Source organism: Hippocampus comes, unplaced genomic scaffold (genome assembly GCF_001891065.2).
Source record: "Hippocampus comes isolate QL1 unplaced genomic scaffold, H_comes_QL1_v1.1 scaffold322, whole genome shotgun sequence".
Classification (NCBI taxonomy): domain Eukaryota; kingdom Metazoa; phylum Chordata; class Actinopteri; order Syngnathiformes; family Syngnathidae; genus Hippocampus; species Hippocampus comes.
Genome location: NW_017805137.1, coordinates 1,679,088 through 1,689,568, shown reverse-complemented (window position 1 = coordinate 1,689,568; position 10,481 = coordinate 1,679,088). Strand labels below are relative to the sequence as shown.

At 43.2% G+C, this 10,481-nt stretch overlaps 2 protein-coding genes across 4 annotated transcripts in view; one reads left to right on the top strand and one right to left on the bottom strand.

Annotated features, from left to right (window-relative positions):
- The window catches only part of iqgap2 (IQ motif containing GTPase activating protein 2), a 26,881-nt gene that overhangs the window by 2,866 nt on the left and 13,534 nt on the right, over positions 1-10,481 (bottom strand). For both annotated transcript variants that reach the window (XM_019867032.1, XM_019867033.1), the window contains 20 exons: positions 10,303-10,463; positions 9,951-10,075; positions 9,688-9,851; positions 6,458-6,548; positions 5,924-6,091; positions 5,698-5,840; positions 5,458-5,628; positions 5,238-5,321; positions 5,075-5,146; positions 4,904-4,973; positions 4,554-4,762; positions 4,305-4,457; positions 4,049-4,212; positions 3,724-3,948; positions 3,357-3,497; positions 2,520-2,604; positions 2,208-2,440; positions 896-1,028; positions 711-813; positions 475-616 (listed from right to left, as the gene is read on the bottom strand). In XM_019867032.1, coding sequence (XP_019722591.1) covers positions 475-616; positions 711-813; positions 896-1,028; positions 2,208-2,440; positions 2,520-2,604; positions 3,357-3,497; positions 3,724-3,948; positions 4,049-4,212; positions 4,305-4,457; positions 4,554-4,762; positions 4,904-4,973; positions 5,075-5,146; positions 5,238-5,321; positions 5,458-5,628; positions 5,698-5,840; positions 5,924-6,091; positions 6,458-6,548; positions 9,688-9,851; positions 9,951-10,075; positions 10,303-10,463 — 2,837 coding nt within the window. The remainder of the gene's footprint in view (positions 1-474; positions 617-710; positions 814-895; positions 1,029-2,207; positions 2,441-2,519; positions 2,605-3,356; positions 3,498-3,723; positions 3,949-4,048; positions 4,213-4,304; positions 4,458-4,553; positions 4,763-4,903; positions 4,974-5,074; positions 5,147-5,237; positions 5,322-5,457; positions 5,629-5,697; positions 5,841-5,923; positions 6,092-6,457; positions 6,549-9,687; positions 9,852-9,950; positions 10,076-10,302; positions 10,464-10,481) is intronic.
- f2rl2 (coagulation factor II (thrombin) receptor-like 2) lies at positions 7,371-9,287 on the top strand. Of its 2 annotated transcripts, none has more exons than XM_019867037.1 (2): positions 7,371-7,608; positions 7,944-9,287. In XM_019867037.1, the coding sequence occupies exons 1-2, from the start codon at positions 7,545-7,547 to the stop codon at positions 9,011-9,013; spliced, it is 1,134 nt and encodes a 377-aa protein (XP_019722596.1). In that variant the 5' UTR covers positions 7,371-7,544; the 3' UTR covers positions 9,014-9,287. The 2 variants fall into 2 exon arrangements, with proteins under 2 accessions (XP_019722596.1, XP_019722597.1); XM_019867038.1 differs by having other exon boundaries at positions 7,536-7,608; positions 8,003-9,287.

Genomic DNA, 10,481 nt, shown 5'->3' with positions numbered 1-10,481 from the left:
GGGGGGGGTTTGGTGTTTAAAAAAAAAAGCCATATAAGGATCAAATATAGAACAACAACTTCATCATAGCTTCATTCTGTCCATGGAGAATCTACATTTCAGGTACGCAAGAATCCGACAAAGGAGTGAAAATGGAAGAAAATATGATTCTCAACCCCCTCCCCTTTTCAATTTAAATTGCTTTCACTCTTCTTGGAAGGCTTTTTGACAAGATGTTGGTTTGAGTGCGTACGTGGCTGTCAAGTTCTTCCGTGACATCATCCAACCACATGCTTTTCTGGACCTTGAGAAATAGTCATGCTAGAACAGAAAAGGACCCCCACCGCCCCTCCCCCCTCCATCCCCGTCCCACAAAGTCCAAAACATCGCAGCATGTCTCAATACTACCGTCCATATAAAAGTTCATCCCTTATCGCACGAGAGACTGCGACATGTCCACTTTCCCTCATCATGTAAATTTCGGAAACAACTCACTTGGTCATGAGACTCTTCAAGTCTTTGTCATCCCCTTCGAGCAGCTCAAACTTGCTGGTCAGAGTGAGGGAGATCTCCGTTTTGGCCAGCTGATTGAGGACGGCATCCCTGTTTGCGTCGCTGCCGTGAACGGCTCCTTCACCTCATTTGAAAAAGGACGTGGAAAATATTTGACACTGGCATCTTGGAGAAGCGACACTGAGCATCCAAATGTGGTGTATGAACATGTGAGTTACCGAGTAACGCCTCAACGTCAGGGACATCTCCCAAATCCTGCAAGAGCTCGTGCAACAGGTCGTTGAGGTCTGGCGAGATTGCCTCCAGGTGTTCCAAAAGAAGCTGGATTGATCCAGATGCGAAAAGAAGTTTCGAGTATGATGCCGGCCAAACGGCAACTTATGATTAGATATACGAGACTTACTGAATGCGTGTTGATGATCTCCTCTATGGAGATGTAGATGATGGGCTTGCTCAGGGTCACCATGTCTGAGTATTCATCAATGTTAAACTTCTCCTCGGGTTCAGGGACATCACAGGCAGACTGGAAAAAGACCCTAAAACAGAAGTCAGGAATAGGTCAACTTTGGGTACGGATAGACATTGCGTGGTTGCAAATTGGTGTTCCGCTTTTGGGCACGTCGAAAGATTACACTGTTTATTTCTCAGTCAATTATGGAGAAGTAAATGTGCAAGAGGTGGATCTGTGAAGGCGTACAATTTGATGCCAATTAGAGATGCACGATAACCCCCCCCACCAAATCCCGATAACTTTGTCTTCGCACTCTTCTGTGCTCGAATTAGCGACGTTTTAGTTGATGTGTCACATCCATCGGGCAACATTCTCATCTTTTTCAAGCAGATTTCTGTGAGTACCAATCTAGCAAACGTTGACTCAGCAAGTGCGTATTGATTTTCGCCTCCACCAAACTGCCTGTCAGTTAAACATTTTCCTGGCCTTGCCAGAGGAACAGTTGTTTTAACGGAGCTGATATTTTTCCTCAAATGTCTTGGTTTTGTTTCTGGAAAATTTTGCTGCATGTTTTAACCCTTTCAGGGACCGCGGGTACTGCAGTGGACAGTTCATCATGTTATCAGGTGACAGGGTGCATGAAAGGGTTAATTGCTATAATGAACTCATTAAATCCCAGCCATTTTCACTGGAGCAACCCCCTCAATCACAGCGTTTTACTGGATTTTGACTGATCTTGCAAGGCCCACAGAATATTTGGTTCTAATGCTGTGTAAACATGGAGCCTACCAAAATAACATTTGGACTCTCTTCTTTCAGCAGAAAAAAAAAATGTTTCTATCTTTTTCCATTCTTCAACAATCGGCATTACAAAATGGCTAAGTTTCATGGAAAAGGCGATTCCTTGGCAAAAAACGGAGAAAAAGAGCTTTTTGTAAAAGCATGCATTTCAATCATGTGAGGCACCACTGCCACCTACTGGTCACTTTTTTACATGACTTACAATGCAAACGGCTTATTCTCATTCACAGATTGCATCAGACCCTCCTCCTCTCTATGACGCAAAAAAAAAGACTTAGACGTACAAATACGTCCTTGGTAGGCGGGGCCTAATTTTAAAAAGATGTACAAGTACGTCTTGTGGAATGAAAGAGTTAAGGAAAAACAAACCAAAAGAAAAAGTCCACGTTCACTCCTCACATTAATTACCCATGCATTAGAATTCAGCATTATTCCTTTGTCAAAACAAATTCTACATTCTCACCGGAACTTCTCGTATGTCTGCGAAATGAAGTTGTTCATGGGCGTCATGTGTGCATTCTCGCCCTCAAACAGCTTGTTGGCAGCAGCATGCTGGAGCATCTTTGCCACAGATCCCAGGTTGCGTCGCTGGTCCACGTGGAGCTGCCCTCCCGCCGACAGGTCAATAATGTCAAAGCCATCGGGAGCGACGATTGCAGGATTCATGTAGCGGTAGTAAAGCAAGTTTCCGACGACCTGCATTGGAAAGACGATGTCACTTGTAGCATTATCTTAGCAAGACAGTGACAAGTACACAACTGAAGGCTTCTTCTACCTTTAGCAGCTCATCTTCTGATGCATCTGGAAACTTTTCGTGGAGGCAGTTCTTCAGAACCTTTGCTACATACCTCATGCCATAACTGCATGCAAAACAAGCGAGGATGAGAACTCAAAATTGTTGACATGTATTGATGCATAGAAAAATGACATTACTGGTGGCTATCACTGTCAACTTTTCCACAATCCAAAAAGGCTGTGCAGTTCAGTCTCGTTTGAACATGAGCACCATCTAGTGGTACACTTGGAAAAAGACATTGGTATTTTGAACTTCGTTTTCAGAACAGACCCTTTTGATGATATTATCAACCGTAGATGATGGAGTCCCTAAATTCCACGCAACTGTATGTTGAGGAATATTTTCCTGAAACTGTTTGACTATTTTCTCACGCAGATGTTCACAGAGGTGAACCTCACCCCCATCTTTCCTTGTAAGTGACTGACCAGTTCAGGGAAGCTCCTTTTATACCCAATCATGGCACTCACCTGTTCCAAACAGCCGTTTGATGAGCATTCCCCAACTTTCTCGGTCGTTTTTGCCATCTGTCCGAGCTTTTTTGTTGCATGTTGCAGCCGTAAAATTCTAAATTAATGATTAATTGCTAAAAACTATCAAGTTTATCAGTAAGAACATGTAACATCTCGTCTTTGTAGTTTATTCAATCATAATACATCAGTTGAACCTGATTCGCAAATCATTGTATTTTGCTTTTATGTTTAACACAACGTCCCAATTTCATTGGATTTGGCTTTGTATTAACTGAAAATGCTGTTTTGGCAAGACACAATTGTTTTGGAGGACACAGATTGGACATTTTCCGGTGCCAAAACTTACGGGATATTATCCAGGGAGGACACAATGGAGTTAAGGACTTTATCTGTTGCAGAGCGAAGTGCCAGACTGGAAGCCTCGAGCCTGTTGCATACTTCCTCATGTGCCATGGCCTGCTCGGGAGTCACCTCGTAGGGCAATTTGCTGATACAAAAACAACAGACGGACAGCTGTGAACATTTTTGTTGCACATTATAATGTTCAGAAGATCCATCTGCAGTATTCGCTGACATCTGGCTGAACGGGAAAACTAATTTGGTTTCAGTGAGAGTGGGAAAAATGGATTGACGTATTGTAATTATGCTATGAAGAACGACAATTGATCCCACCCTTGCCATCGAACCATTCCGTAACAATAGTTCTTTCCTACCTGGCTTCTCCGGTGGCCGTCTCCAGTTGGTTGACCCAGGCTTTGTAAACATCCACAGGGTTGGTGTTGATGCCAAGATTTTTGTCGTCAATGATGTCTTTGACAACAGGAGACAAAAGTTGCCGCAGGGTGTTGTGGCCTCGCGCGCCTCGGTTGAAGCTGACCACCATCTTGATGACAGTGGGATTTCCTGTCACGATGTCCTGAATTTGGTCAACCTTAGACCTGGGGACACAGTAAGAAAAAAAAAAAATAATCAATCTATCACAGGAAATGGGAACCATCTGTCAAACCTGAATTTAGGTGGGACTATCGCATGCATTACCGGATTTCTTCATCGAGAGCAGTTTTGAAGAGTTTGAGCAGCAGATACTCCTCTCGCTGGTTGGAGGCATAGTTGTACAAAGTGAAGATCACAGTGTCCATAAACTTTGTGGACTTATTTTGGGGCATTTGGAAGATGAGCTTCGCCAAGTAGGACGGGTTGGTCTGCGGAAAGAAAAGAAGGATTGTGTCGGACACGGTTGGTGGGTTTGCAGAACCGAGATAACAGATCAGGAAAAGGCCGACCGACGCATTACCTGAAGGAGGTAAAAGAGATGCTGATAGGCCTCCAGTTTCTTCCGCTTTCCTTTACTTAACCCCTTTATTCCCAGTTTGTCTGCTGTGGCCAGGTCATCATTACTGGCTTGATTTTTCATATTCTTCATCGTCTTATTATGACTCACGACATCCTTTCAGCAGAAACGGCAAGACAGGTAAGGTGGTGATACACACTGAATACTTCACATTTCCTCCACCCCGCACATATAGAAAAGAGATTGAGCCACCTGCAGCGTGATCCTGTTCTTCACTAGCAACCCGATCTTGATGTCCATCAGGTTCAAATCTTGCTCCATCTGCTGATTGGAGCGAATTTTGGTGACCACTTCTTCCTTGAGTCGCGTCACATCCTGCTCCTCCTGCAGATCCAAAGCGCTTTGTTCCAGCAAGTGGACAAACTTGCGCACCACCGATAGGGGCGGGTCCTTGGCCCCAGCTGAGTTGGTGGACATAAGAATGAGAAATCAAATATAACCAAATATATGCAAATGTCCATTCAAATAACAGACAAATGGTTCAAACTACATTTTTGCGCAGCGTCCAGTATGCATTATGTTACGCAAATTTGTTGACTTACTCAGAGTTCTATAGTCATCTCTTGCTTTATTGGCCTTTAGAAAAGCTTGGATAGTCACAATGTCCTTCTCCTATGAGCAAAAATACCAGTAAATGCCTTGCGTCAACAGGGCCAATCATGACAAAAACCCATGCTGACTGGAGGAAGACACTGAATTAAAGCGTTACTCACGTGATTTTTGAAGTATTGCAAACGCTGGTTGTATTCACGTTTGGCTTTCCACATTTTAACCAGAGACTGAATCTAAAAGTAAGCAAAACAATACATGTCAATGTTTTGAAATGTTTTAGAGGTCGAACCCCATTTCTATGACCGCGCGTTATCAATGCATCACCTTGACAACTGAGGTGACATTTGTATGAAGCAGTTTCATCCTGTCCTTGTATATTTTTCTCTGTTTGTAACCTCTCCAGGATGCCTGTTAAAAAAATTTTAAAAAGTTCTAATGCAACACATATCAAGTAAGGGCAGCCGGCTCATCTAAAAGTCACTGTAATTGAATGTGAACTGCAGGGGCGGGGGGAACAGTATCCAACTATGGTCATGGGCACTACCTGCAGTCTGACGACATGAGGTTCTTGTCGACGCAGGTACTCCATCCTTTGAGCATGCCTTCGTCTCACCAGAAAACCTCGGACCTTGGCCTGCAGCTGCGTTACTAAGGACTCATTGGCCAACCACAATTGTTCCCGCTTATATCCTGCAGTCACACAACTGACTGCAATCTACGTGGGATAAACAATCATCAATCATACTATCAGATAAACAAATTTGCATCATGGGCGGCAAGGTACCTGAATTTCCTCTTTACTGAGGTGGCCACGATTGCCTTCAAAGTTTTCTGGCTCCTCCCAGGCACCTTGTCCAGTCTCCAGGTTATAGTAGTAGTCATATCTATCGTTTATGCGATGTTTCACCCACACGCTCCCAGTGCCACCTTAAGAGAAAATGTATCGAATTTGGAAAATGAAGTTCCTACCCAAATTCACATTTCTTCCACAGATTTCTGAGTTTAACTACCTTGAGGTGCCATCTTTCCTTGTGATTGTTCCAGTTCAGCCTGGTACACATCAGCACATTCAGCGAGTACCAGTCTCAGCCCTGCATTTGGTGATTGCAGAGCCTGTAGTGTGTTCTCGGAGTCACCCTCGGCCACCATCTTGTTTATGTCAGCAACTGCTTTAGCCACTGTCAAAACAGAGGATGACTGAGTCAAAGGAGGAGGTGTTAAGTGTTAAATCAAGCATGACATCCGTCTAGGAAGAGCGGGAGTAAAGTTCCACAGAATAGAGATTTACGCCTCTATTCTACGGGATGGACGTGGAAAAGGGACAGAATGTCACAATGACTTGGTCACTAGCAGACAAATTAAACATGTTACACCACATACGCATGTCACAAAATCCATACAAATGACTAGCTTAAAATTTGGGGTGAAGCAGAGCAAAATCCTAATTTTGCATTTTTCTGATGAAAAGAAAAAACTTGCATAACGTAAATGTGGAAGCAAAGAGCAGCAATTTTTAAAAGTGTTAAAAAAAATTAAACATTCACTTGTGAAAGCCTCCTCGGCGTCCTGGTTGGCTGCATGGATAGCCTCTTGGATTTGATCCAGCCACAGTACAGCAGATTCATCTCCCGAGTTCTGCAGAAGACCAAAATACTGTAAGCTGTGGCATTTTCAGCCAAGTGTGGTCAAAGTAAACACAATTCCTGAATCAACCACTGTTTGTCTATATGAAATCACAACACAGGAATTACGAATCCCTGAAAGTCATATCCGTTAATTCACTCAGCATTATGCAAATCTTCATCCAGTATTAAAACAACAACAAAGATACATTTAGGCTGCTAATGTAGCTGCAGGCAGGACAAATTTTCCCATAAAGAAAACTTCACATCCTTGAGCCATTCTACTCTTTGGTTACAATCCCATAAAAACATTTGAGCCTAACTCTTGATGCTAAATTTAGCAAACTCTGGAGAGGGATAAGTCGATCCATGACCACTGGCAGGAAGGAAATGGTCATTAGCTTGGGTCCTTTTATAAAAAAATAAACATTGTGGTGACTGAAATTTCCCACCCAATTCTTCTAATAGAGTAGATTCTAAGCACAATTTATTATCCATCAAAAGAATATGGGGTGGGGGGGGGGGGAAGCTAATTGCCTTTTATGCAAAACAATTTCTATTGGAACACAAACAAAAAAGTAACTTAATGACTGCATAACCTATTTTAAAGCAGAGCGACAAATGCTTTGCAACACAATATTCAGCACCGACGTTCTTCTATTGCTTAATCAGATGTTTGTACAAATTACATCACTGACAAGTATTTAATGACACCGTTTAAATATCACAGCAGATGCTAAACCTTGAACTTGTATCCTCCCACTCAAGTGAGTCAGTGAGTAGTGACTGGCGTGGGCGGCAGGGAATTTTGTTTTCAAGGCGGGACAGGAAACGTGCATGCAGGAGTGAACAAACAGGGAGACTTTTTTTTTTTTCTTCTCTGAGGTAGCCAAGCTTGAGTATGCATCACTGGCAGTTGTAACGCTGCGGCGATGCCCCAAAGCAAAGTTTATCGGTGGATAACTGCTGTACACCAAACAATATTCTTTTTTTTCTGCATTCGGTAAATATGGCGGACATTTTAGTCGGACTTATCATTTGTCTAATGGCTGTGCAGACCATCCAGGCTGATGGTAAGTATACTTTGAACTATTTCCTCTCCCTTTTTTTTGGAAACTGCTTACCTTTGGGACGATTTGACCCAAACCATTAAGTCGGAGGACAATTATAAAAACATAAGCGACTATGGTTGAAACTCCCTGCTGTATTTTAAATAATAGATTTCAAAATGACAAACATAAATGTCATTTACTTGTTATTCATGAATTTCAGTTATATGAACCACATGGTTCAAGACTAGAGCTTCTGTTATTTTATTTTTTTCTTGAGACTATATGTTAAAAAAAATAAAATAAAAAAAAGAAGTTTGCTGTAGCTCTGAATAAACACTGCTTTTGTTCTCATGTAGGGAATAGAACTAGGACCCCAAACAGTACACAACCTGAAGTGTGTCCAAAATCTTTCAAGGGCAAGCTCTATCAACGCAATCTCACAAAGCAGCAGTTAGCTGTCCGCCCGAGTGGAGACCCCTGGCTGGATGTGGACCCGGACGACGCCGCAACAGCCTACGCCACAGGGCTCTTAAGCACCTGGATCCTTCCTATAGCTTACATCTTGGCCATGATTGTGGGTATCCCCTCCAATGCCTACATTCTGGCCTTCCTCAGACTAAGACTTCAAGCAAAGTCCTTGTCCACGGTCGTGCTTTACCTGAACCTGGCCTTGTCGGACCTGCTGCTCTTGCTTTCCCTGGCATTGCGCATTCACTACCATTTTAGTGGAAACAACTGGGTATTTGGGGAAATCTCGTGCCGGCTGATGACAGCTTTGTTTTACGGCAACGTCTACTGCTCAGCGCAAACGATAGCCTGCATCAGTCTGAAGCGCTACCTGGCTGTGGTCAAGCCCTTCTTGTATAGACGACTGGCCAAGACTGTGCTTGCGGTCTGGGCTTGCTTGATCGTGTGGTTCCTATTTGGAGCGGCTATCGTACCAGAGCTACTAGTGAGGCAAAGCTATTGGCTTGCCGAGCTGGGAGTCACCACCTGCCACGACGTGCTTCCCCTGGAAGAAAAACCACATTCACTGCTCGTGCCCTATAGACTGATGCTCGTTTTCTTGGGCTTCGTAATCCCCTTTCTGATTTCCATCTATGCGCATGTGTCGGTGGTCCACCATCTCGGACAATCAGGGTGTAACTGGAGACCGTTTATCAAGATCAGCACTCTGGTTTTTATCATCTTTGTGGTGTGTTTCTTGCCCAGCGGGATCCTACATATCGCACACTACGCCCGCTTGCTTTCCAGCGGGGATGACAAACTGTATGGATATTACAGATGTGCCGTGTGTCTCTGCTGCTTCCACAGTTGTTTGGATCCCTTCCTGTGTTTGCTCATTTCTAAATCGGCCGCATCAGAGATACAATTCATTTCCATCCGCAGGATCCCGGAGAGGCTGGCTGTTAAGATATGCGACTGAAACGGCTTCGCTTTACAGGACCATTGTCGGGACACAGCGGGGAATCACAATCTCGGAAACATCCCACGCTGAGAAATAAACAGGGTGGTACACGACGACAGTTAAAGTCTCTTAGTAAAAATAGATACTGTATGTACAGCACTTCGACTGGAATGTTGAAAGAACTGTTGATTTTGAGAGCTAACCAAATGAGAGTTGTGTGGTTAGATGGCAGAAATGCTAAATATTTATTTTGTATTAAAAAAATAAAAATAAAATAAATCTTTTACACACACTTGTAATGCATCACCGATTTAAAGATTTCAGAATTAGTGAACTAAATGTTCATTTGAGATATGGCAATGGGTTAGATATGGTTTATAATTCGAGGTGCATTGTCATGGACGGCAAAAATGTTTCTGATGCAAACATTTTTTTTGTACATGCCAACAAAGTTCAAGATAATATTGTGTCATTAAAGTTAAATAAAACATTTTAAAAAACCCTACATCCCTTTCCCTCCACAAAAAAAAAAAAAAAGTAAAACATGGAGGAGATAACATTTGCTCATGATGAGAGCTGTTCCAAATTAAGCTGTGACGTTAAGTGCAGTCATAAAATCTTGCAGGTAAGAAAAACAACTCAAAATCCGTTTTTACCAGCATTCATATAAATACATGGAGAAATCATAATACCTGGCAGAGGCGTTGTTTGATATAGTGTAGGACATCGTGGTAGTGTTTGGCTGTGACTGGGTTCACCCCCGTCAACTTGGCAGTGGGAAGGAGCAGGGCTGCAAGTGTCTGCTGATGATCACCGGAGTTCAATGCCTCATTGATCTCAGCTATTGCTATGATTCCTAAAATTGATTATCCCATGTATAGATATTGTCAATGTTTATGATCAAGTGCAACATACGACTTAGTTCGACAATAAGAAATTTGTCTGAGGTTCTTACGTTCGTGCTCTTCGAGGACCTGAATGTTGACAGCGTCAATGCACTTTTGAACATCGTTCCAAGTGAGGAACTCGAGGCCCTTTGCAAGAGACTCCGCCCGCTGCTTGGATAGGGCGTCAGCATACCTGAGGGGAAAGAGACCATTGTCGAATTTTCAATACAGTATTTTCGATTCAATTTTGCTACATTGGCGCTCAACACAATTTCATCATTTAAACGAACCGTCCAAGGACTTCGAAAAGTACCTTGAGGAATACCGAGGAGTTATCCGGGGTCCTGCTATGTTGTCATTTATTCTTTCAGTCAATGTCACTTTGCATTGCAACTACCAATCGTCTACCGATTGACGGACCTGTTCAGGTTGTCTTGATCCATGTTTGTGAACCCCATCGGCGAGTCTGTCAGTTGCTCGATCACAGCCTGTGTGTCCTTGGTGTCCAGAACCTCATTGAGCACAGCTACAGCCGACAGCATTTCCACAGCCACGCTCAACTCCTCGTGGCTCAGGCCAGACTGAACGCAACATACAAT